We start from the raw sequence: 25,827 nt of genomic DNA, 5'->3' as shown, positions 1-25,827 counted from the left end.
ACTTGTGTTATCACATTTAATGAGAATATTTTTAAGATAAACTTTATAATCTTCTAAGGTGTTTTTCATCCATATAACTTGTGCACAGTATGCACTAGCTGCAATATACTCAGCTTCGGTTGTTGATAGTGCAACCGAGTTTTGTTTCTTAGATGACTAGGAAACAAGGGCATGTCCCAAAAATTGACATGTCCATGATGTGTTTTTTCTATCTAGTCTACACCTAGCAAAGTCTGCATCAGCATAAGCAATTAACTCAAAATTCTCAGTTTTTTGATACCATAATCCTAGATTTGTGATACCTTTAAGATATTTAAGTATTCTTTTAACCGCTTTGAGATGAGATATCTTAGGGTTTGATTGAAACCTAGCACAAAGTCCTACACTGAACATGATATCTGGTCTAGTTGCAGTGAGGTAAAGTAAACTTCCTATCATACCCCTATACGTTTTTTGATCGAAGCTTTCTCCACTTTCATCAACTTCTAACTTAGTGGAGGTGCTCATAGGAGTGTTAATAGCTTTTGAGCTATCCATATTAAATCTTTTTAGTAAATCTATAGCATATTTAGTTTGACTAATAAAGATGTCATTACTTAGTTGCTTAATTTGTAAGCCTAAGAAGAATGTTAATTCTCCCATTAAACTTATTTCAAATTCGAGACTCATAGTTTTAGCAAAAGATTCACAAAGAGATTCATTTATAGAACCGAAGATAATATCATCAACATAAATCTGAACAATGAGAAAATTATTTTCAAAGTTCTTGATAAATAATGTAGTATCAACCTTGCCTTTTGTGAAATTATTTTCAATAAAAAAAGAACTAAGTCTCTCATACCAAGCCCTTGGGGCTTGTTTTAAACCATAGAGAGCTTTAGTTAGTTTAAACACATGATTAGGGAGGCTATTATTTTCAAATCCAGGTGGTTGTTCAACATAAACTTCTTCAGAAATAAAGCCATTAAGAAAAGCTCTTTTAACATCCATTTGAAACAATTTGAAATTATTATTACTAGCATAAGCTAGGAGCATCCTTATGGCTTATAATCGAGCCACAGGAGCGAAGGTTTCTTCGTAATTGATACATTCTTCTTGGTTGAAACCTTTGACCACTAATCTAGCCTTGTTTCTAACCACGATACTATATTCATCTTGCTTGTTTCTAAAGACCCATTTAATGCCAATAACTAAATGGTCATTTGACCTAGGAACAAGCTTCCACACCTCATTTCTCTCAAATTGATTTAATTCATCTTGCATTGCGATAATCCATAAATCATCTTTCATGGCTTTGTCAATACATTTTGGTTCAATTTAGGAGAGAAAAGCGATGTTGGCACAAAAATTTTTAAGAGAAGAACATGTTTGAACCCCCTTAGATGTGTCTCCTAGGATTAGCTCCTTAGGATGAGTATCAACATACTTCCAATCCTTGGGTAAGGATGTTTCGGAAGTGGATGCATCAAAGTTGCTAGTTGGAGAAGGGGTTTCATTTAAGTTCAAAGAATCGAAATTAACATCATTACCAAAATCATTTTTCTTGATTTCGTAACTCTCATTAAAAATAACATGAATGGATTCTTCTATAATTAAAGTTATTTTATTGAAGATACAAAAAGCTTTAGAAACCAAAGAATAACTAAGAAAAATTCCTTCATCGGATTTAACATTAAATTTTCCTAAGGCATCTTTTTCATTTAAGATAAAACACTTACACCCAAAAACTTTAAAATATGAAACATTGGGTTTTTTGTTGTTCCACAACTCACAGGGAGTTTTGGTGAGTAAGGGTCTTATTAGAACTCTATTCAAAATATAGCATATAGTATTTACAGCTTTGGCCCAAAAATATTTGGGTAGGCTATGTTCATTCAACATAGCTCTCACCATTTCTTATAAATTTCTATTTTTTCTTTCTACTACTCCATTTTGTTGAGGATTTCTTGGAGTAGAGAAGTTGTGATTATATCAATTAAATTCATAAAATTCTTGAAAATCATGGTTTTGAAATTCACCACCATGATCACTTCTAATTGATGAAATCATAGAACCCTTTTCATTTTGAACAAGTTTACAAAACTTGGTGAAATATCTAAAGCATTCATTTTTGTGTTTTAAGAAATAAGCCCATGTATATATACTATAGTCATCTACAATGACGAAGGTATATTTGCTACCTCCTAGGCTTGATGTAGAGATTGGTCTGAACGAGTCCATATGGATCAACTACAAGGGCCTAGAGGTGCTTATTTGATTCTTAGATTTGAAATTACCCTTAATTTGTTTTCCTAATTGATAAGCATCACACACATTATCTTTGATGAACTTGATACGAGGAATTCCTCTTACAAGTTCTTTGGATGATATTTAAGTGATTAGTTTCATGCTAGCATGACCTAATCTCCTATGCCATAGCCAAGCATCCTCATTCAAAACGGAGAAACACATTTCATTGTAAAGATCATTGATGTCAATGGTGTATACGTTATTTTATTTTAATGCAATCATAGATGTGTTTTTGTGTGGTTTTTTAATGATGCAAGCATTATATTCGAATTTGACAATATATCCTTTATCACATAATTGACTAATGCTCAAGAGGTTATGTTTTAAACCATCAACTAACAAAACATCTTCAATAAAGAAGTTGGATTTGTTACCTATGGTTCCTTTACCAATGATTTTATCCTTGTTGTTGTCTTTGAATGTGACATAGCCTTTGTCTATGCTAGTGAGCTTAGAGAATTGAGATGGATCTCCGATCATATGCCTTGAGAATCCACCATCAAGGTACCATCTCTTGCTCCTAGCTTGTGATGGTGTATGTTTCTACAAGAAATGATGATTTTTAGGTACCCATTTACTTTTGGGTGCCTCAAAAACTGATCTAAATTGTTTATCATATTGCATAGAATTTATCATGGTTCCTTTGGGAACCCAAATCACTTTGTTCGGACTAGTTTTCTTGAATGGACAATGATAAGTTTTATGTCCATGTTTGCAACAAAAGTTGCATATGCTTTGGTGCCGAACATGTAAGATAGGGCCTTTAACAAAGGTGGTTAGACTTGTGGGGAAATCTTGGGGGCGACATCACATATGCAGTGGAAGAACAAGAAAACAAAATCCTCGATTCCCAAAGAGATGTTCATCGTCGTGCGAATATTGGTGCGCAAAATCCGCGAAACTTAAGAAATCATCAGTACTTGTACTTCGGACTTGTACTTCATTAAGTATACATATCCATACCTTGAAAAATCATCAGTAAAGGTAATGAAGTAGGAGTAACTACCAATAGCATGAGTTGACATGGGTCCACATACATCACTATGTATGAGTTCCAACAGCTCAATGGCTCTCTCTCTAGTTCCACTAAATAGAGAGTTGGTCAGTTTTCCATGAAGGCAAGGCTCACAAGTTGCATATGACACATAGTCGAATAGATCTAGATATCCATCATTTAGCAACTTTTGAATCATTCTTTCATGTATGTGACCTAGCCTACAATGCCACAGGTATGCACTATTCATCTCATCTCGTTTCCTCTTGGACACATTTACATTCATGATATGTGGAGTAGTGTCTAACATAAATAAACCATTATGCAATGTTCCTTTCATAATGATCTTATCATCTAATAATATCAAACAACCATTGTTCTCAAAAATTAATTTATATCCACTAACTATCAAACATGAAATGGAGATAATGTTTTTGATAATAGAAGGAACAAAATAACATGCATCTAATGCAATAAAAGCTCCACCAGGCAGATGTAGGGCGACCTCGCCAACAGCTACTACAATAACTTTTGCTCTATTACCCATCTTGAGGTTCATCTCGCCTCTCTCTAGTCTCCTAGGCCTTGCTAGTGTTGGGAAATCATTGGGGGGCGACATCATATGCGTAGCGGAAGAACAAGAAAACAAAAATCCCCGATTCCCAAAAAGATGTTCGTCGTCGTGCGAAGATTGGTGCGCAAAAATCCGCAAAACACAAAACTGCGTATTGAGATTGTGTTACCTAGGGAGATCGTATATCCCTGTTTCCTTGCAGATCCTTAGGAGAGGGTGAAGGAGGTCAAGCGTCCTCCTCTCTAGCGGTGATCCACATAGTAGGGTTGCGACGACGCTCCTCAAAACTCCAGGCCTACTCTGAGGTGGAGAGGGAGAGGAGAATAGGAAAGGCAAGCAAAGACTCTAGCCTATGAGGCTGTGAATCCCTCCTATTTATAGAGATCCCGTGTCAAACCCGAATGGGTCCTTCCCTAGTGGGTATTGGATCTGCATCCAATAAGATAAGGGCTCCGTCGGATATCTCATATCCGAACCTCTACTCATCGCAATGCCTACCATATGTGTGTGACCCTCTAGGCCCAATATCGAGCTGGCCGTAAGTCATACCTGTCAGAACTCCTTCTAACTCAGTGAATTATTATCTCTGTAATAATTCACTCGACTCATCGACTACGGACGTACTAGGCCACTATGCCGTAGTCCCCAGACGATACAGGGGAATCCAATCCATTGGACCTGTCTGTCCTTAGTTACCATGTACCTATAGTCCCTCATCCATCTAATATCCCAGAGACTGTATATCGAGCATGGTGCTGTCAGACCCATACGGTTTCTACTCGAGTCTCGCTCTAATCGGATTCTCCCGGAGAACTCTTTCTCTCTCAACCCGAATGACCCTGGCCAGGGATTTGTCTGAGCAAGAACACATAGGATATTCCTCTCATGACGCCGAGAGTGGATGATCCTCTATTGACACTCAATAGCCCTCGTAAGGTCGACTACCACTCCCAATGACCAGCTGTACTAGATCTGGGGACAGCCAAACCTATAAGTCTGGTATCAAAGAGTAGAGCACTCATACAGGACATCCTTGGTGTCTCAAGTCTAAGGACCAGATACACCACTAGGACTACGGAATCGCTGTCTGACAATAAGGCATCATCAACCATCCAGCATTCCGTAAGCGGATCAATCAGTGAACTCATTCTCCAATGAGCACCTGTACTGTATCCCTAGTGTCCCTACACGAGCAGCTATGAGACCAGCTGCATCCATCATATGGACGGGTATACAGCACACCAGTCTATCCGGTTATCACGATGTCCCTCTCTAGTAACCTATGACCGGGATTATTTAGGATATGTGTTTAAAGGTGAATCGATCTCATTATCGTGATCTCATCACGATCCGATTCCCATTGCACAAATCCAAGGACATCACAATATATATATGCACATATGCAATTGTTATAAAGTGATATACGCCAAAATATAATAAGCAAAAAGATTATGTATCAAGTCACACGTGCCATCACTCACGTGATTGGCTTGCTGGGCACCTATGACTAGCAATCTCCCACTTGACCTAAAGCCAATCACCTATGTGTCTGATCCCCATCAGACTCCTGTGACGCTCAAAGACAATCTGAGACAACGGCTTTGTCAGTGGATCTGCAATGTTATCTTCGGATGGAACTCTTTCCACTACTACATTTTCTCGGGTTACGATCTCTCTTATAAGCTGGAACCTCCTCAGAACACTTCTGATAAGACCCGGGTTCCCTTATTTGAGTAATCACCCCATAGTTGTCGCAATATAAGGAAGTCGACTTGTCGCTATCTGTATCGACTCCCAAATCTGTGATGAACTTCTTCACCCAGACTCCCTCCTTTGCTGCATCCGATGCAGCAATGTACTCCGCCTCTGTGGTCGAGTCAGCAGTGGTATTTTGTTTGGAACTCTTCCAGCACACTGCTCCTCCATTCAAGGTGTACACATACCCTGAATTCGACTTGCTATCATCGACATCAGACTGAAAACTTGAGTCAGTGAAGCCTTCAACCTTAAGGCTATTACCTCCATATACTAGTAAAAGATCCTTAGTCCTTCTCAAGTACTTAAGGATACACTTTACTGCTTTCCAGTGCTCCATCCGCCTGATACTTGCTCGTGACACTCAGAGCATGCGTTATATCAGGCCTAGTACATAGCATGACATACATGATAGACCCTATTGCTGAGGCATAAGGTATCATATTCATGTTTGCCCTTTGGAATTTTCCATGCCAAACCTTTTGACAATGGTTTCTATGTACCTGGACTGGGACAAGCCAAGCATCCTCTTGGATCTATCTCTATAGATTCTAATCCCCAAGATATAGGATGCTTCCCCTAAGTCCTTTATGGAGAAGTGTCTAGATAACCAAGTCTTTACTGTGGATAGCATTCCTACATCATTCCCAATGATGAGGATGTCATCCACATATAACACCAAAAAGGTGATAGCGCTCCCACTTACCTTTCTGTATACACAAGGCTCATCTTCGTTCTTAACGAAGTCATAAGATCTGATTGCCTCATCAAATCTTATGTTCCAACTTCGGGAAGCTTGCTTTAGTCCATAAATGGATCTAAGCAACCTACACACCTTATCTGGGCAGTTCTTGGACACGAATCCCTCAGGTTGCATCATATACACCTCCTCCTCGAGGTTCCCATTGAGGAATGCAGTTTTCACATCCATCTGCCAGATCTCATAATCATAGTGTGCTGCAATAGCCAATAGAATTCTGATGGATTTTAGCATTGCTACGGGTGAGAAGGTTTCGTCGTAGTCAACACTTTGCCTTTGACGATACCCCTTAGCCACTAGCCTTGCTTTATAGGTCTCTACCTTTCCATCTACTCCGATCTTTTTCTTAAAGATCCACTTGCAACCGATGGGTACAATACCTTCGGGCGCATCAACTAGGTTCCAAACCTTATTGGAGTACATAGAATCCATCTCAGAATTCATGGCTTCTTGCCACTTCCCGGAGTCTATACTCATAATAGCCTCCTCGTAGGTCTGAGGATCAATATCCTCAGCATCCTCTCCTCTAATATGTCCCACATATCTCTCAAGAGGATGAGATACTCTATCAGACCTGCATAAAGTTGAAACTTGTGTATTAGGTACCTGAACAGACTCGGGCTGTAGAGTGGTGCTTGAGCTTGGTTCTCTAACTTTGCTCAACTCTATCATTCTCCCACTGTCTCCGCCAAGAATGTGTTCCTTCTCAAGGAACACTGCTCTCTTAGCTACAAAGACCTTTTGGTCCTTGAGATGATAGAAGTAATACCCACAAGTTTCATTGGGGTATCCCACAAATATGCATCGCTCTGTCCTTGATTCTAACTTATCGGGGTTGTGTCTTTTAACGTGGGCTGGGCAGCCCCAAATCTTAACAACCTTAAGATCAGGCTTCTTCCCTTTCCATATCTCATATGGTGTAGACACTACCGACTTAGTTGGAACTCTGTTCAGAAGGTAAGCTACGGTTTCTAGGGCATATCCCCAGAATGAGATGGGTAGGTCAGCGAAACTCATCATGGACCGTACCATATCTAATAATGTACGATTTCTCCTTTCAGAGACACCATTGAGCTGAGGTGTATAAGGAGGTGTCCATTGGGATAATATCCCATGGTCCTTGAGGAACTGAGTAAACTCTGTACTTAAGTACTCACCTCCTCGATCTGATCGAAGAGTTTTGATACTCTTTCCAGTCTGGTTCTCCACCTCATTCTTATACTTTCTGAATTTCTCAAAGGCCTCGGACTTGTACTTCATTAAGTACACATATCCATACCTTGAGAAATCATCAGTAAATGTAATGAAGTAGGAGTAACCTCCAATGGCATGAGTTGACGTGGGTCCACATACATCACTATGTATGAGTTCCAACAACTCAGTGGCTCTCTCTCCAGTTCTACTAAATGGAGATTTGATCAGTTTTCCACGAATGCAAGGCTCACAAGTTGCATATGACACATAGTCGAATGGATCTAGATATCCATCATTTAGCAACTTTTGAATCCTTCTTTCATGGATGTGACCTAGCCTACAATGCCACAGGTATGCACTGTTCAACTCATCTCATTTCCTTTTCGACACATTTACATTCATGATATGTGGAGTAGTGTCTAACATAAATAAACCATTATGCAATGTTCCTTTCGTGATGATCTTATCAACTAATAATATTGAACAACCATTGTTCTCAAAAACAAATTTATATCCACTAACTGTTAAACATGAAATGGAGATAATATTTTTGATAATAGAAGGAACAAAATAACATGCATCTAATGCAATAAAAGCTCCACTAGGCAGATGTAGGGCGACCTCGCCAACAGCTAATACAGCAACTTTTGCTTCATTACCCATCTTGAGGTCCATCTCGCCTCTCTCAAGTCTCCTAGGCCTTGCCAGAACCTGCAACGAATTGCATATATGATAAGCACTACCGGTATCCAATACCCATGTGTTATCATAAGATTATGACAAATGGAGACTGATCATGAATGTACCTGAAGCTTCATCAAGCTTTTGTTTCGCCCTTTCTGCAAGGTACTCTTTGCAGTTTCTCTTCCAGTGCCCATCTTTACCACAGTGGAAGCACTGGCCTTTGTCCTTTGTTGGGTCTTTCTTAGCAACCTTTGCTTTACCTTGTTTGCCCTTGCCCTTTCCCTTTTAAGGGACCTTTCTGCTTTCCTTTTCTTTCTGGTCTCACAAGTGTAGAGAACTGGCTTCTCTTTCTTAATAGTACTCTCTGCCTCCCTCAACATATTGAGGAGCTCGGAGAGTCACCTCAAACTTGTTCATATTAAAATTCATTATGAACTGTGAAAAGGAATCTGGTAGGGACTGAAGCACAATGTCCACACACAAGTTATCCTCTAGGACCATTCCTAGACCTGTGAGTTTCTCTATCCACTCAATCATCTTTAGGACATGGTTCTGAACCGGTGTCCCCTCAGTCATCCTAGCGCAGAAAAGGCTCTTGGATATCTCATATCGTTGAGTCCTTCCCTGTTCCTCAAACAATTTGTGGACATGTAGGAGAATGGATCTGGCATCCATCTTTTCATGTTGTCTCTGTAACTCAGGAGTCATAGAGCCCAACATATAACACTGAGCAAGAGTGGAGTCATCAATGTACTTCACGTAGCGAGCGATCTCATCCTCGCTTGCCCCTTCTTCGGGCGTAGGCATCACTGTATCAAGGACGTACACGATTTTCTCCGCTGTGAGAACAATTCTCAAGTTACGGAGCCAATCCGTATAATTTGGACCAGTGAGGCGGTTGACATCAAGTATGCCACGTAAGGGATTTGAAAGCGACATTTTCTGAAAATAAAGATGTAGCAGAAATGTATAACATGCAGATTTTCAAGAAATAAACTATCAAGATATGGACTTCTATCTTAATATGCTCCCACTATTTTACTAACGAGTCACGCGACACCCTCAGCACGTGAAACGGAAGTCTCCGGCAGACTTCTAGTGGGGATCAAGATCCAATCAGCGTCTTAGTGTAACCTCGAGGGACTCGACTAATCACACTAAGCCTAAAAGGTAGGCAACTCTTGCCGATCACAACTCCTTGTGATTCCCGTCCTGTTCAGCCTCCGAATCACCATGGCCTCGAGGGACTCGACTAACCATGATGCTCGGTTAAGTCAACACCTTCGTTACAAGATGAGTCTGATTTGATGATATACCCTCGAGGGACTCGACCAAGCATACCATGCCCTCAGGTCACCGGTGACATCTCTATATCATAAGCAAGATAGCGAATCGCGATATAGGTGAGTCTCGAGGGACTCGACCAACTCAACCTACACCGGGAATCGGTTCCTACTCATAACGATAGAAGGCCAAGTGGATCAATCTAATTGCCTCACGTTTACCGACTTAATATTATCGAGAAGATGTTTCTAAGATTTGGTCTCCTAATATGACATGTCACACATATACATATTTAATATATATCTACATCGCATGCAAATATATATACTTATCTAGTATGTGTATAATCAATTACACCAGATGATCATGGACCACAACCTAATGTGATTAGGCCCGAGCCAGTAGGCCTAATCACTCACATCAAGATCTATGTGTGCAACGGTGCATCTCCATGCCCTGTGATCGTCCATCTCGTCCTCGTCGGTTCCGTCGACATCTTGATGCATCTTCATGCATCGCGATCGTCCGTCTCGTGGGTCCCGCTATCGCATCCACGCTCCCGCTGCGCCTCCTCATTTGATTACAACTTAATCATAGGCACGCAGGCCCGACAATAAACGAGAAATATAATGCAGGTTCGCAGACCTCAATAATAATAATCACAAATACACACATCACACGGTCCATGATCATCCGTCCACACATCATACATCACATGTATAAATAATCATCATCATGTAGAACTACTAGATAATAATAAAAATAATAATCAACTAAATCTTTTAATTAATTAATATTTTCTGAAATCAGGGATATATAGGGAATTTCTGAATTTATAGGGGTATTTTCGTAATTTGGACAAAAGATAGAAACTGGAATTTCTCAAATTTCGAGGGGTAAAACTGTCTTTTGCCCAGAAAACCCTAATTTCCTACTGCCCTTTGCTGCTGCCGTTGCCGCCGCCGCCACCCTGCTGGCGGCGGCCTGTGCGGCGGGGCGAGGGCGCTGCCGCTGCAGGTGGGCTCCCCTTTCGGGCGCCGCTGCCCTGCGGCGCCTCTGCCCGTGGGCTGCCAGCCCCGCCAGCAGCAAGCCTGCTGCAAGCAGACCGCCGGCCGGCTGCTGCAAGCACAGCGCTTGCGCATGCGCCGGCGCTGTGCTGCTTGGTTGCGGCTGCGGCTGCCGCTGCAAGTGGCTGCAGGCATGCAGATCGAGGGCAGCAACTGTTGCTGCCCTTCCTCGCTTTTGCGTCAACGATTTTGACGTCAAAATTCTTCCTAAACACAATACACGCAGTTCAAAACCAATCATTCGCACGAACAACCTGGCTCTGATACCACTGTTGGGAAATCATTGGGGGGCGACATCATATGCGCAGCGGAAGAACAAGAAAACAAAAATCCCCGATTCCCAAAAAGATGTTCGTCGTCGTGAGAAGATTGGTGCGCAAAAATCCGCAAAACACAAAACTGCGTATTGAGATTGTGTTACCTAGGGAGATCGTATATCCCTGTTTCCTTGCAGATCCTTAGGAGAGGGTGAAGGAGGTCAAGCGTCCTCCACTCTAGCGGTGATCCACACAGCAGGGTTGCGACGACGCTCCTCAAAACTCCAGGCCTACTCTGAGGTGGAGAGGGAGAGGAGAATAGGAAAGGCAAGCAAAGACTCTAGCTTATGAGGCTGTGAATCCCTCCTATTTATAGAGATCCCGTGTCAAACCCTAATGGGTCCTTCCCTAGTGGGTATTGGATCTGCATCCAATAAGATAAGGGCTCCGTCGGATATCTCATATCCGAACCTCTACTCATCGCAATGCCTACCATATGTGTGTGACCCTCTAGGCCCAATATCGAGCTGGCCGTAAGTCATACCTGTCAGAACTCCTTCTAACTCAGTGAATTATTATCTCTGTAATAATTCACTCGACTCATCGACTACGGACGTACTAGGCCACTACGCCGTAGTCCCCAGACGATACAGGGGAATCCAATCCATTGGACCTGTCTGTCCTTAGTTACCATGTACCTATAGTCCCTCATCCATCTAATATCCCAGAGACCGTATATCGAGCATGGTGCTGTCAGACCCATACGGTTTCTACTCGAGTCTCGCTCTAATCGGATTCTCCCGGAGAACTCTTTCTCTCTCAACCCGAATGACCCTGGCCAGGGATTTGTCTGAGCAAGAACACATAGGATATTCCTCTCATGACGCCGAGAGTGGATGATCCTCTATTGACACTCAATAGCCCTCGTAAGGTCGACTACCACTCCCAATGACCAGCTGTACTAGATCTGGGGACAGCCAAACCTATAAGTCTGGTATCAAAGAGTGGAGCACTCATACAGGACATCCTTGGTGTCTCAAGTCTAAGGACCAGATACACCACTAGGACTACGGAATCGCTGTCTGACAAGAAGGCATCATCAACCATCCAGCATTCCGTAAGCGGATCAATCAGTGAACTCATTCTCCAATGAGCACCTGTACTGTATCCCTAGTGTCCCTACACGAGCAGCTATGAGACCAGCTGCATCCATCATATGGACGGGTATACAGCACACCAGTCTATCCGGTTATCACGATATCCTTCTCGAGTAACCTATGACCGGGATTATTTAAGATATGTGTTTAAAGGTGAATCGATCTCATTATTGTGATCTCATCACGATCCGATTCCCATTGCACAAATCCAAGGACATCACAATATATATATGCACATGTGCAATTGTTATAAAGTGATATACGCCAAAATATAATAAGCAAAAAGATTATGTATCAAGTCACACGTGCCATCACTCACGTGATTGGCTTGCTGGGCACCTAAGACTAGCAGCTAGAACCTGCAACGAATTGCATATATGATAAGCACTATCTGTATCCAATACCCATATGTTATCATAAGAGTTTGACAAATGGAAACTGATCATGAATGTACTTGAAGCTTCATCAAGCATTTGTTTCGCCCTTTCTGTAAGGTACTCTTTGCAATTCCTCTTCCAATGCCAATCTTTGCCATAGTGGAAGCACTGGCCTTTGTCCTTTACTGGGTCTTTCTTAGCAACCTTTGCTTTACCTGGTCTGCCCTTGCCCTTTCCCTTCCTAAGGGACCTTTCTGCTTTCCTTTTCTTTCTAGTCTCACTAGTGTAGAGAACTGGCTTCTCTTTCTTAATAGTACTCTCTGCCTCCCTCAACATATTAAGGAGCTCTGGGAGAGTCACCTCAAGCTTGTTCATATTAAAATTCATTATGAACTGTGAAAAGAATCTGGTAGGGACTGAAGCACAATGTCCACACACAAGTTATCCTCTACGACCATTCCTAGACCTGTGAGTTTCTCTATCCACTCAATCATCTTTAGGAACATGGTTTTGAACCGGTGTCCCCTTAGTCATCCTAGCGCGGAAGAGGCTCTTGAATATCTCATATCGCTGAGTCCTTCCCTGTTCCTCAAACAATTTGTGGATATATAGGAGAATGGATCTGGCATCCATCTTTTCATGTTGTCTCTATAATTCAAGAGTCATAGAGCCCAACATATAGCACTGAGCAAAAGTGGAGTCATCAATGTACTTTACGTAGCGAGCGATCTCATCCTCGCTTGCCCCTTCTTCGGGCGTAGGCATCACTGTATCAAGGACATACACAATTCTCTCCGCCGTGAGAACAATTCTCAAGTTATGGAGCCAATCCGTATAATTTGGACCAGTGAGGCGGTTGACATCAAGTATGCCACCTAAGGGATTTGAAAGCGATATTTTCTGAAAACAAAGATGTAGCAGAAATGAATAACATGCAGATTTTGCAAGAAATAAACTATCAAGATATGAACTTCTATCTTAATATGCTCCCACTATTTTACTAACGAGTCACGCGACACCCTTAGCACATGAAACGGAAGTCTCCGGCAGACTTCTAGTGGGGATCAGGATCCGATCAGTGTCTTAGTGTAACCTCGAGGGACTCGACCAATCACACTAAGCCTAAAAGGTAGGCAACTTTTGTCGATCACAACTCCTTGTGATTCCCGTCCTGTTAGCCTCCGAATCACCATGGTCTCGAGGGACTCGACCAACCATGATGCTCGGTTAAGTCGACACCTTCGTTACAAGATGAGTCTGATTTGATGATATACCCTCGAGGGACTCGACCAAGCATACCATGTTCTTAGGTCACCGGTGACATCTCTATGTCGTAAGCAAGATAGCGAATCACGATATAGGTGAGTCTCGAGGGACTCGACCAACTCAACCTACACCGGGAATCAGTTCCTACTTATAACGATGGAAGGCCACGTGGGTCAATCTAATTGTCTCACGTTTACCGACTTAATATTATCGAGAGAGATGTTTCTATGATTTGGTCTCCTAATATGATATGTCACACATATACATATTTAATATATATCTACATCGCATGCAAATATATATACATATCTAGTATGTGTATAAGCAATCACACCAGATGATCATGGACCACAACCTAATGTGATTAGGCCCAAGCCAGTAGGCCTAATCACTCACATCAAGATCTATATGTGCAACGGTGCATCTCCATGCCCTGTGATCGTCCATCTCGTCCCCGTCGGTTCCGTCGACATCTTGATGCATCTTCATGCATCGCGATCTTCCGTCTCGTGAGTCCCGCTATCGCATCCATGCTCCCGCTACGCCTCCTCATATGATTACAACTTAATCATAGGCACACAGGCCCGACAATAAACGGGAAATATAATGGAGGCTCGCAGACCTCAATAATAATAATCACAAGTACACACATCACACGGTCCATGATCATCCGTCCACACATTATACATCACATGTATAAATAATCTTCATCATGTATGACTACTAGATAATGATAAAAATAATAATCAACTAAATCTTTTAATTAATTAGTATTTTATGAAATCAGGGATATATAGGAGATTTCTAAATTTATAGGGGTATTTTCATAATTTGGACAAAAGACAGAAACTGAACTTTCTCAAATTCACAAGGGCAAAACTATCTTTTTGCCCAAAAACCCTAAGCCCCTCTCCCTCTTCGTTGCTGTTGCTGCCACCACCACCCTGCTGGCGGCGGCAGGTGCAACGGGGCCGAGGCACCGCCCTTGCAGGTGGGCGCTCCGTGGGTTGCACTGCCCCCGTAGGCGGGCGCCCCTATGGGCGTCGCCCCTTCCGCAAGCGGTTCTGCCCACGAGGCAACGCCCGCAGGTGGTGCTGCCTCGCCGGGGTTTTGCCCGCGGGAGCAGTGGCCACAGGCGTCGCTGCCCTGCGGCGCATCACCCCACGTGAGTATTGGCCGTAGGCGCCGCTGCCCTACGGTACCTCTGCCCGCTGGCTACCCCGCCGGCCATAAGCCTGCTGCAGGCATAGTGCTTGCGCATGCATCGGTGCTGTGCTGCCTGGCTGCGGTTGCCACTACAGGTGGCTGTAGGCACGCAAATCGAGGGTAGCAACTATTGCTGCCCTTGTTTTTTTTTGCGTCAATGATTTTGACGTCAAAATTCTTCCTAAACACAACACACGCAGTTCAAAACCAATCATTCGCATGAACAACCTAGCTCTGATACCATTGTGGGGAATTCTTGGGGGCGACATCACATGCGCAGCGGAAGAACAAGAAAACAAAATCCTCGATTCCCAAAGAGATGTTCGTCGTCGTGCGAAGATTGGTGCGCAAAATCCGCGAAACTTAAAACTGCGTATAAAGTAGATTGTGTTACCTAGGGAGATCGTATATCCCTGTTTCCTTGCAGATCTTTAGGAGAGGGTGAAGGAGGTCAAGCGTCCTCCTCTCTAGCGGTGATCCACATAGTAGGGCTGCGACGACGCTCCTCAAAACTCTAAGCCTGCTCTGAGGTGGAGAGGGGAAGGAGAATAGGAGAGGCAAGCAAAGGCTTTGGTGAGGACTTCTCATAAACCCGATTCCACTTCTTTTAGGAACGTGACCTTTATTTGTAAGGATCATGTTCAAAGACTTTCTACTAACCTCAAATTTCTTCAAGGTGTCCTTAAGTAGCAAGTTCTCCTTTTTGAGAGTTTCTAGATCATGAAATTTTATACATGGAGCTAAGCTATCATGATATTCAGTTTTTAATTTATCAAAATTACAAGTAAGACTATCATGCTCATTTTTTAGCAATTTATATTTTCTACTAATAGTTTTGCATTCATCAAATAAGTCATGGAAGGCATTTAATAATTCATCAAATGATAAATTTGTATCAATTAAATTTGTTACCTCCTCTCCGATGGCCATTAGGGCATAATGAGCAACTTGCTCGGTGTTGGACTCCTCTTCTTCGGACGCGCTTGAGTCATCCCACGTTGCTTTGAGCGCCTTCGTCTTTGGTGTCCTCTTCTTGGCTTGAGGACAATCACTTTTGTAGTGTCCCGGCTTCTTGCATTCGTAGCAAATAACTTGATCATTTTTTGGTTCAAATTTATTTTTTGTGTCATTTTTAAACTTATTTCTTTTAATAAATTTTTTAAATTTCCTTGTTAGAAGTGCCAAGTCATCGTCATAGTCCTCATCACTTAAGTTTTCTCTCAAGTGGTCTTCTGAAGTTCTAAGTGCCACATCCTTCCTGTTCTTTGGAAGGATGTCTTCTTGCTCTTCATGAGCTTTGCAAGTCATTTCGTAGGTCATTAATGACCCGGATAATTCTTCAAGAGGGAAGTTATTTAAATCTTTAGCCTCTTGAATAGTAGTGACTTTAGGGTCTCAACTCTTTGGAAGGGATCTTAGAATCTTATTTACGAGCTCAAAATCCGAAAAACTTTTGCCGAGTCCTTTTAAACCATTGACGACATCCGTGAAACGGGTGTACATGTCGCCTATAGTCTTGCTCAGTTTCATTCGAAAAAGTTCAAAAGAATGTATCAAAAGATTGATTTTTGACTCTTTCACTCTACTTGTGCCTTCGTGAGTCACTTCGAGTGTATACCAAATATCAAATGCGGTTTCACAAACTGAAACACGATTGAACTCGATTTTATCAAGTGTACAAAATAAGGCATTCATAGCCTTTGCATTAAGAGCAAAAGTCTTCTTCTCTGATTCATTCCAATCGATCATTGGAAAAGAAGACTTTGAAAATCCATTTTCAACAAGATTCTAAAGTTTAAAATCCATGGAAATAAGGAAGATCCTTATTCGGGTTTTTCAATAGGCATAGTCTATCCCATTGAACATGGGTAGACGTGTAATAGAGTGGCCATCTTGGTTTCCGGTATATGCCATCTCTGTTGGGTATTAATCCGATTGAGAGTTAACTTCGCTCTGATACCAATTGTTAGGATCAAGAGCACTAAGAGGGGGGGGGAATTAGTGCAGCGGAAAAACCAATGTCGGTTTAAAAACTTTCGTATGATAAAACTGTTTCCGATGTAAAGTCGTTTTCGGAAACTTAACTTGAAAGAGAGTTTGTAAAGGAGTGCAGCAAAAGTAATGAGGAAGTAAAGCACATATGGAGGTTTGCAGTAAGGTAAATAGTAAGAATAAATGCAAACCAGAGAGCATGGTAATTTTAGAGTAGTTCGGTCAATCTTGACCTACATCCACTTTTGGCTTCCTCCTTTGATGAGGTCACCGACATCCACTAGAGGCCTTCCTTCAATAGGTGAAGGCCAACCACCCTTTTACAGTTTCACTCCTTTTGACGGGCTTAGGAGACAACCCTTACAGATTTTTCACTCCTCTCTTGAATGATCAAAACTTGGAAGAAAAGAGGGAGAAGAACTTTTGGCCTTTACAACACTTTTGAGCTTTAGAATTCACAGAATAAGATCAAGATTTCGATGCCCTTTCATGCATGAAAGGGTGGGGTATATATAGGCCCCAAATAGATTTGAATTTGGAGCTCAAAACTATCCTCTCCCAGATTTTCGGAGTCCTGGCGGTACAATTGCTAGACTGGGTAGTACGATCGCTTGACAGAGCTCGGAGACTGAGCTCTGGCGGTACCACCGCTTGACTTGGGCGGTACCATCGCCCAGCCTCGCTCGGAGACTGAGCCCCTGGGCAGTGCCACTGCCGACCTAAGCGGTGCCACCGTCGGCCAAGAAATCTGGGTCCGAATGGGCTGATCCATTCGGCCCAATTTGGGTCTGTCAAGGGCCCAATTGCCTCAAGATTAAGTTAATGGGATCACCTCATATTTCTAACTTAATTATCATGCTAACTACGATATTTTAAGACATTATACTGTAGCTTGCTCCGGTGCATCAATCACTTCTTCCGGCGAGCTTTCGGCAAACTTCCGACAAACATCTGATGAACCCTCGGCGATGCTCTAGCGGACTTCCGGCAAACTCCTGGACTTGCGACGATCCACTTGGTGAGTTCCGATGAGCTTCTTTGGCAAGATCCTGGACTTCTCGGATTTGTTCTCACAGAACCTTCGACGACCATTCGGACTTCCGTCAAACTCTCGAACCCCCAACGTGATTATAGTCTTGACTCCGACGCAACTCCTGCTGCATGTCTTACTTTCATTGTAGTTAATCCTACACACTTATCTCAATATATGGATTAGATAACAAATGACAATTGACTTCATCATCAAAATCCGAGATCCAACACCTATGACTAACAATCTCCCACTTAAACTAAAGCGAATCACCTATGTGTAGATCCCCATCAGACCCCTGTGACGCTCAAAGACAATTTGAGACAACGGCTTTATTAGTGGATCTACAATATTATCTTCAGATGGAACTCTTTCCACTACTACATCTCCTCAGGTCATGATCTCTCCAATAAGTTAGAACCTCCTTAGAATACTTCTGATGAGACCCAATTTCTCTTATTTGAGTAATCTCCCCGTAGTTATCGTAATATAAGGAATCAGCTCCTTGCTACTTAGCCCGACTCCTAGATCTGTGATGAACTTCTTCATCCAGACTACCTCCTTTGCTGCCTCTACTGCAGCAATATACTCCACCTCTATAGTTGAGTCAACAGTAGTATCTTGCTTGGAACTCTTCCAGCACACTACTCCTCCATTCAAGGTATACACATATCCCAAATTCAACTTGCTATCATCGACATCAGACTGAAAACTCGAGTCTGTGTAGCCTTCAACCTTGAGGCTATTATATCCATATACTAGTAAAAGATCCTTAGTCCTTCTCAAGTACTTAAGGATACACTTTATTGCTTTCCAGTGCTCCAAGCCTAGATCCACCTAATATCTGCTTGTGACACTCAAAGCATATGCTATATCAAGCCTAGTACATAGCATGACATACATGATAGACCCTATTATTGAGGCATAAGGTATCATATTCATGTTCATCCTTTCTTCAGGAGTCTTTGGGGACATACTCCTAGAAAGCGATATCTCATGTCTCATCGGTATGAGACCTCTCTTGGAATTTTTCATGCCAAACATTTTGACAATGGTTTCTATATACTTGAACTGGGACAAGCCAAGCATTCTCTTGGATCTATCTCTATAGATCTGAATCCCCAAGATATAGGATGCTTCCCTTAAATCTTTCATGGAGAAGTGTCTAAATAACTAAGCTTTTACTGTGGATAGCATTCCTACGTCATTCCCAATGATTAGGATGTCATCCATATATAATACCAAAAAGGTGATAGTGCTCTCACTTACCTTCCTGTACACATAAGGCTCATCTTTATTCTTAACGAAGTCATAAGATCTGATTGCCTCATCAAATCTTATGTTCCAACTTCGGGAAGCTTGCTTTAGTCCATAAATAGATCTAAGCAACATGCATACCTTATCTGGGCAGTTCTTGGACATGAATCCCTCGGGTTGTATCAAATACACCTCCTCCTTGAGGTTCCCATTGAGGAATGTGGTTTTCACATCCATCTGTCAGATCTCATAATAATAGTTTGCTGCAACAGCCAATAGAATTTGGATGGATTTTAACATTGTTACGGGTGAGAAAGTTTCATCATAGTCAACACCTTGCCTTTGACGATACCCCTTAGTCACTAGCTTTGCTTTATAGATCTCTACATTTCCATCTACTCCGATCTTTTTCTTAAAGATTTACTTGTAACCGATGGGTATAATACCTTCGGGCGCATCAACTAGGTTTTAAACCTTATTGGAGTATATAGAATCCATCTCAGAATTCATGGCTTCTTGCCACTTCCCGGAGTCTATACTCGTAATAGCCTCTTCATAAGTTTGAGGATCAATATCCTCAACATCCTCTCCTTTAATATGTCTCACATATCTCTCAAGAGGATGAGATACTCTGTTAGACCTACATAAAGTTGGAACTTATGTATTAGGTACCTGAACAGACTTAGGCTGTAGAGTGGTGCTTGAGTTAGGTTCTCCAACCTCGCTCAACTCTATCATCTCTCACTATCTCGGCCAAGAATATGTTCCTTCTCAAGGAACACTACTCTCTTGACTACAAAAACCTTTTGGTCCTCAAGATGATAGAAATAATACCCACAAGTTTCCTTGAGGTATCCCACAAACTTGCATTGCTCCGTCCTTGATTCTAACTTATCGGGGTTGTGTCTTTTAACGTGGGCAGGGTAGCCCCAAATCTTAACAACCTTAAGATCGAGCTTCTTTCCTTTCTATATCTCATATGGTGTAGACACTACCGACTTAGTTGGAACTCTATTCAGAAGGTAAACTGCGGTCTCTAGGGCATATCCCCAGAATGAGATGGGTAGGTCAGCAAAACTCATCATGGACCATATCATGTCTAACAGCATATGATTTTTCCTTTCAGACACACCATTGAGCTGAGGTGTATAAGGAGGTGTCCATTGGGATAATATCTCATGGTTCTTGAGGAACTGAGTAAACTTTGTACTTAAGTACTCACCTCCTCGATCTGATCGAAGAGTCTTGATACTCTTTCCAGTCTGATTCTCCACTTCATTTTATACTCTCTGAATTTATCAAAGGCTTCGGACTTGTATTTTATTAAGTACATATATACATACCTTGAGAAATCATCAGTAAAGGTAATGAAGTAGGAGTAACTACCAATGGCATGAGTTGACATGGGTCCACATACATCACTATGTATGAGTTCCAACAGCTCAGTGGCTCTCTCTCTAGTTCCACTAAATAGAGATTTGGTTGGTTTTCCACGAAGGCAAGGCTAGCAAGTTGTATATGACTCATAATCGAATAGATCTATCATTTAACAACTTTTGAATCCTTCCCTCATGGATGTGACCTAGCCTACAATGCCACAAGTATGCATTATTCACCTCATCTCATTTTCTCTTAGACATACTTACATTCATGATATGTGGAGTAGTGTCTAGCATAAACAAACCTTTATGAAATATTCCTCTCGCCAATCTCCCCTCGGCTTTGCCAGAATCTACAACAAATTGTAAATGTAATAAGCAAAACCAGTATCCAATACCAATGCACTATCACAAAAATATGACAACTGGAGATTGATCATGAATGTACTTGAAGCTTCTCCAAGCTTTTATTTCGCCCTCTCTATAAGGTACTCTTTGCAGTTCCTCTTCCAGTGCTCATCTTTGCCATAGTGGAAGCATTGGTCTTTGAATTTTGCTGAGTCTTTCTTAGCAACCTTTGCTTTACCTGGTCTACCCTTACCCTTGCCATTCTTAAGAGACTTTTTTACTTTCCTTTTCTTTTTGGTCTCACCAATGTAGAGAACTGGCTTCTCTTTCTTAATAGTACTCTCTGCCTCCCTCAACATATTGAGGAGCTCTAGGAGAGTCACCTCAAGCTTGTTCATATTAAAATTTATTATGAACTGTGAAAAGGAATCTGGTAGGGACTGAAGCACAATGTCCACACATAAGTTATCCTCTATGACCATTCCTAGATATGTGAGTTTCTCTATCCACTCAATCATCTTTAGGATATGGTTCTGAACCGGTGTCCCCTTAGTCATCCTAGTGCAGAAGAAGCTCTTGGATATCTCATATCGCTAAGTCCTTCCCTGTTCCTCAAACAATTTACGGGCGTATAGGAGAATGAATATGGCATCAATCTTTTCATGTTGTCTCTATAACTCAGGAGTCATAGAGCCCAACATGTAACACTAAGCAAGAGTGGAGTCATCAATGTACTTCACGTAGCGAGCGATCTCATCCTCGCTTGCCCCTTCCTCGGGCGTAGGCATTACTGTATCAAGGAGGTACGTGATTTTCTCTATTGTGAGAACAATTCTCAAGTTGCGGAGCCAATCCGTATAATTTGGACCAGTAGGCATTACTGTATCAAGGAGCCAATCCGTGATTTAAAAGATGTACCTTGCAACTCTGGTAAGAACTGCTTTCTAGCAAGAGTTTGAAGTCCTTTCTCGCTGATATGTCCAAGCCTCTTATGCCAAAGATCTATACTTTCACCTTTTCGAATTGCATTAATCTCTCCTTTATGTAGCTTAGCTTTCATGATATAAAAAGAGTTAATCTTCTTTCCTTTTGCCACAATTAGAGAACCTTTAGTGAGTTTCCATTTACTTTCACCAAAATAATGTGCAAAGCCCTCATCATCAAGTTAAGACGAATATCTGGAACATGCCTTATATCTTTGAGTATCAATTTGCTTTCAATACTGATCTCCAAGCAAATATCTCCAATACCCATAATCTTAGATGTATCACTGTTTCCCATTCTGACATTACCAAAATCACCAGTAGTGTAAGATCTAAAGAAATCACTATGAGAAGTGACATGAAATGAAGCACCAGAGTCAATTACCCAATTACTATCCTGAGCTACAAGGCTAACACAACCTTCATCACAAACAATAGTGATATTACCTTCAGCAGCAACTGTATTGATCTCTTTCTCATTTTTCTTCATTTCATTCTGTTCTCGCTTCCAAAACCGACACTCTTTCTTCATGTGACCTGGCCTATTACAGTGAAAACATTTGATATCTCTTCTAGACTTGGATCTTCCTCTATAACCATATGGATTTCTGCTATGACTTCTTCCACGTCTTTCTTGTTTTTCAGTAACAAATGCACCAGAAGAAGATTCACCCTGTTCTTTCCTTCTTGCATCTTCATTTAGCAAACTGTCTTTAACCATATCTATGGTTAGAGTCCCCTCTAGCGTGGAGTTACAAATAGTCACCACATACGTTTCCCAACTTTCTGGTAAAGAGCTGAGAAGTAATAATCCCTGCATCTCATCATCTATATTCATTTTCATAGCAACCAACTTGTTTGCAAGACTCTGAAATAGGCTTATGTGCTCAACAATGTTACCACCATCTTTATACTTCAAATTTACAAACCTTCTGAGGAGAGAAATTCTATTTCCCATTGTCTTTTTCGCAAAGAGATTTTCTAACCTTTGCCAAACAACATCAGCTCTGATTTCATCTGAAATATGCTCATGCAAGTTTATATTCATTCATCTTCTAATATAGGCAATAGCTTTTCTATGTTGAACTTCTCATTCTTCATCGTCCATAATAGAAGGTTTATCTTTAACCTTGATAGGCTTATACAAATCTTTGCAATAGAGCAAATCTTCCATCAGACGCCTCCAAGTGGAATAATTTGATGAGTTCAATTTAATCATACCATCTGACTGCTCCATTTCAATCACACAAGAAAACTAGCACCAAACAACCTGATGCTCTGATACCACTTGTTGGGAAGAAACCTGTTAATGCGGAATAATTCTTTTCCCTCTTTGTGTATCAAAATACTAACTTGATATCAAAATGCTAAATCAATCAGCACAGCATAAACAACAGAGCAATAAATCAATCACATAGTGAGACCAAATCTTTTTAACGTGGAAAACCCAATGTGGGAAAAACCACGGGACCGTAATCCACCTCAAACTTCCACTATCAATAATAATGATAACAGGTTTACAGTATGTCTTCTCTATAATAACTAGAGGATCAGAATAACATCAAGAACATAGATCTTGGCTCAAGAATACCATATCTTCATCACCTAGGATGGATCTCCTCAAAAGAGAATTCTAGGTCTCACAGAGTGGATATCATAGGAAAATACCTTAGAGAGGATAAACTGCAGATCAACACCGTTAGGATTGTAGAGCTTACTGCAAGGATTCTTCACATAAAATTTGGGCCGAAACTGACAACGTTTGGCCACCGATCGTCAAGCAGAAAAACTCAGAAACCTTACTTTCTCTCTCTATTTCTCTCTCCTCTTTTTTGTCTGCACGTCGTCGCACGCACGTTGCAATCTGATCTTTTTTTTCCTCACCTTCTCTCTCCTCTTTTTAATTTCTTTGATTTGTTGATTTGGGCTCAATAGGCCCAATTGTCCAAGCACACGTATGGACCGGACCCAACATACATTTAATCACATAAATCAGATTTAACTTCACTTCATGTGTTTCTATTTAAATTTAGATGGTCGGCGACGAAATCGATCAAAAAGGACACACCTCAAAACCGGGATGATGGGCGACGCCATCGAGCAAGCAACCGCCTCGTTCCTTCCTCTTCCTCCATTCGGCATCGGTGACCCACTTCCCAAAGCTAATCTTGAAACAGAAGGAACAGTAAGCGCCATGTTTTGGTCACAGCCGGAGCCGCATGAATCCAGCTAGCAGAACAGATAGAGCGCGTACCATGAGGGGGTTGGGGGACGCAACGGGCAATATATGACGAGAAGGAGCAGCACTTGGCGGCCATGGCGTGTCGCGACTGAGATCCACTGTCTCTGCAGAGGACCCGAGAGATGGAGGCCACATAGGAGGAGGAAGACGCTACCGTCGCCGTCGTCACCGTTGTAGCCATGGGTTTAGCGGCCGAGGGCGGAGTCTGCGTTTTGGGGGGAGTAGGAGGAGGCCCGAATCGGCTCGGTTTGTCGTCGAACGAAGAGGGACGGATGGGTGGGCGTGGATTACGAGGGAACCACACATGACTTGCTGTCGGACGAGACCGCGTTCTTTTCCTCCCTTCTTCCGACTCTCTATCGAAGTGTTAGGGTTCGCTCACTGTGAGCCTCGGACGAAATGGTGAGTCGGATCTCAGCAGAGCGCTCTTCCTATTGGTCAAACCCGTGCACATGCGAAAAGAGTGAGTGATGTATTTTGGGCGCGAACCGAAATCCTCGATTTTGATTTTGAAATTGGTTTCGATTCCATGGAAATTAAAATTAAAATTAAATGATTTTGGAATCGAAATCGAAATCGATGGTTCCAATGTACTGATAAATTTTTATTTTTTAAACAATTATAATATAAAAATTATTATTATTATTATTATTTTTTAAATTTTAAAAAAAATTAGTGCACTTGATGAATATAAACATGTAATGATATAACTAAAAAAAACTTGGATGCAAAATACACCATCATCACCAAAATCTCCCACTTCAGGACATGTGATGCTTTATCCAAGTTTCCCAACAAACTTTTACTACTGATTTTTTTTTTCTAATAGGCAAAGATTAATTACTTGTAGAAAAATCTAAGGGCGACATCATATACGCAGCGGAAGAATAAAAAACAAAAAACCTCAAATTTCTCAAAAAAGTGTTCGTCGTCGTGCGAAGATTGATGTGTAAAAATCCATAAAACTTAAATCCACGTATGAGATAGTTATATTATTAGGAAAAGAGTCGGCACTAAGAGGGAGGATGAATTAGTGTAGTAGTAAAAATTATGTCGGTTCAAAACTTCGTTGCGATTAAATCCGTTTCCGATGAAAAACCATTTCGTAAAGGTATTAACCTTGAAAGCGTACAGAAGAGCGTAGTGGATGTAAAGCAAGTAAAATAGTTTGTAGTAAAGTAAATTGCACAAGAGAAACGCAAACCAGATTTTTATAGTGGTTCGATCGTCGTGACCTACATCCACTTCGCCGATTCCTCTTCCGTCGAGGCCACCGGCATCCATTATCGATTTTGTTTCAATGGACAAAGACCAACTATCCTTTTACACCCCTCTTCTCCTTTTCACATATTTAGGAGATAACCTTTTACAACCCTCTTTTACAAGGTATCCCTCTCACACCTCCATTAGAACTCTCTCTTGTTAGGATCAAGAGCACTAAGAGGGGGGGGTGAATTAGTGCAGCGGAAAACTTTCGATGATTAAAACTGCGTTCGTACGATAAGAGCGATTTCGGTAGAAAAGCTGATTCGTAAATCACTTTAACTTATGATCAAGCAAGATGCAGTTAAAGCGAATCTATAAAGGGAGGTTGCAGTTATGATGGAAATCAGAATGTAAGCGCAAACTGAAATAGGATGTTCGTACGATAAAACTGATTTACGTCTAAATACCGATTCGGAAAATACTGAACTTTAAAACACGATCGTAAATTCGCAGAAGATAGTAAGCT

At 41.5% G+C, this 25,827-nt stretch overlaps 1 protein-coding gene across 1 annotated transcript in view; it reads right to left on the bottom strand.

Annotated features, from left to right (window-relative positions):
• The window catches only part of LOC135678455 (uncharacterized), a 37,193-nt gene extending 12,710 nt beyond the window's left edge, over positions 1 to 24,483 (bottom strand). Inside the window, exons 1-2 of the mRNA XM_065191302.1 lie at positions 24,108 to 24,483; positions 23,922 to 24,015 (exon numbers count right to left, since the gene is read on the bottom strand). Coding sequence (XP_065047374.1) covers positions 23,922 to 24,015; positions 24,108 to 24,276 — 263 coding nt within the window. The 5' untranslated portion in view covers positions 24,277 to 24,483. The remainder of the gene's footprint in view (positions 1 to 23,921; positions 24,016 to 24,107) is intronic.
• Between the last annotated feature and the right edge of the window lie 1,344 nt (positions 24,484 to 25,827).

This window comes from Musa acuminata, chromosome BXJ1-1 (assembly GCF_036884655.1).
Source record: "Musa acuminata AAA Group cultivar baxijiao chromosome BXJ1-1, Cavendish_Baxijiao_AAA, whole genome shotgun sequence".
Lineage (NCBI taxonomy): Eukaryota > Viridiplantae > Streptophyta > Magnoliopsida > Zingiberales > Musaceae > Musa > Musa acuminata.
Note: the sequence above shows the minus strand (reverse complement) of the source record. Positions and strands in the feature narration are given on the sequence as shown.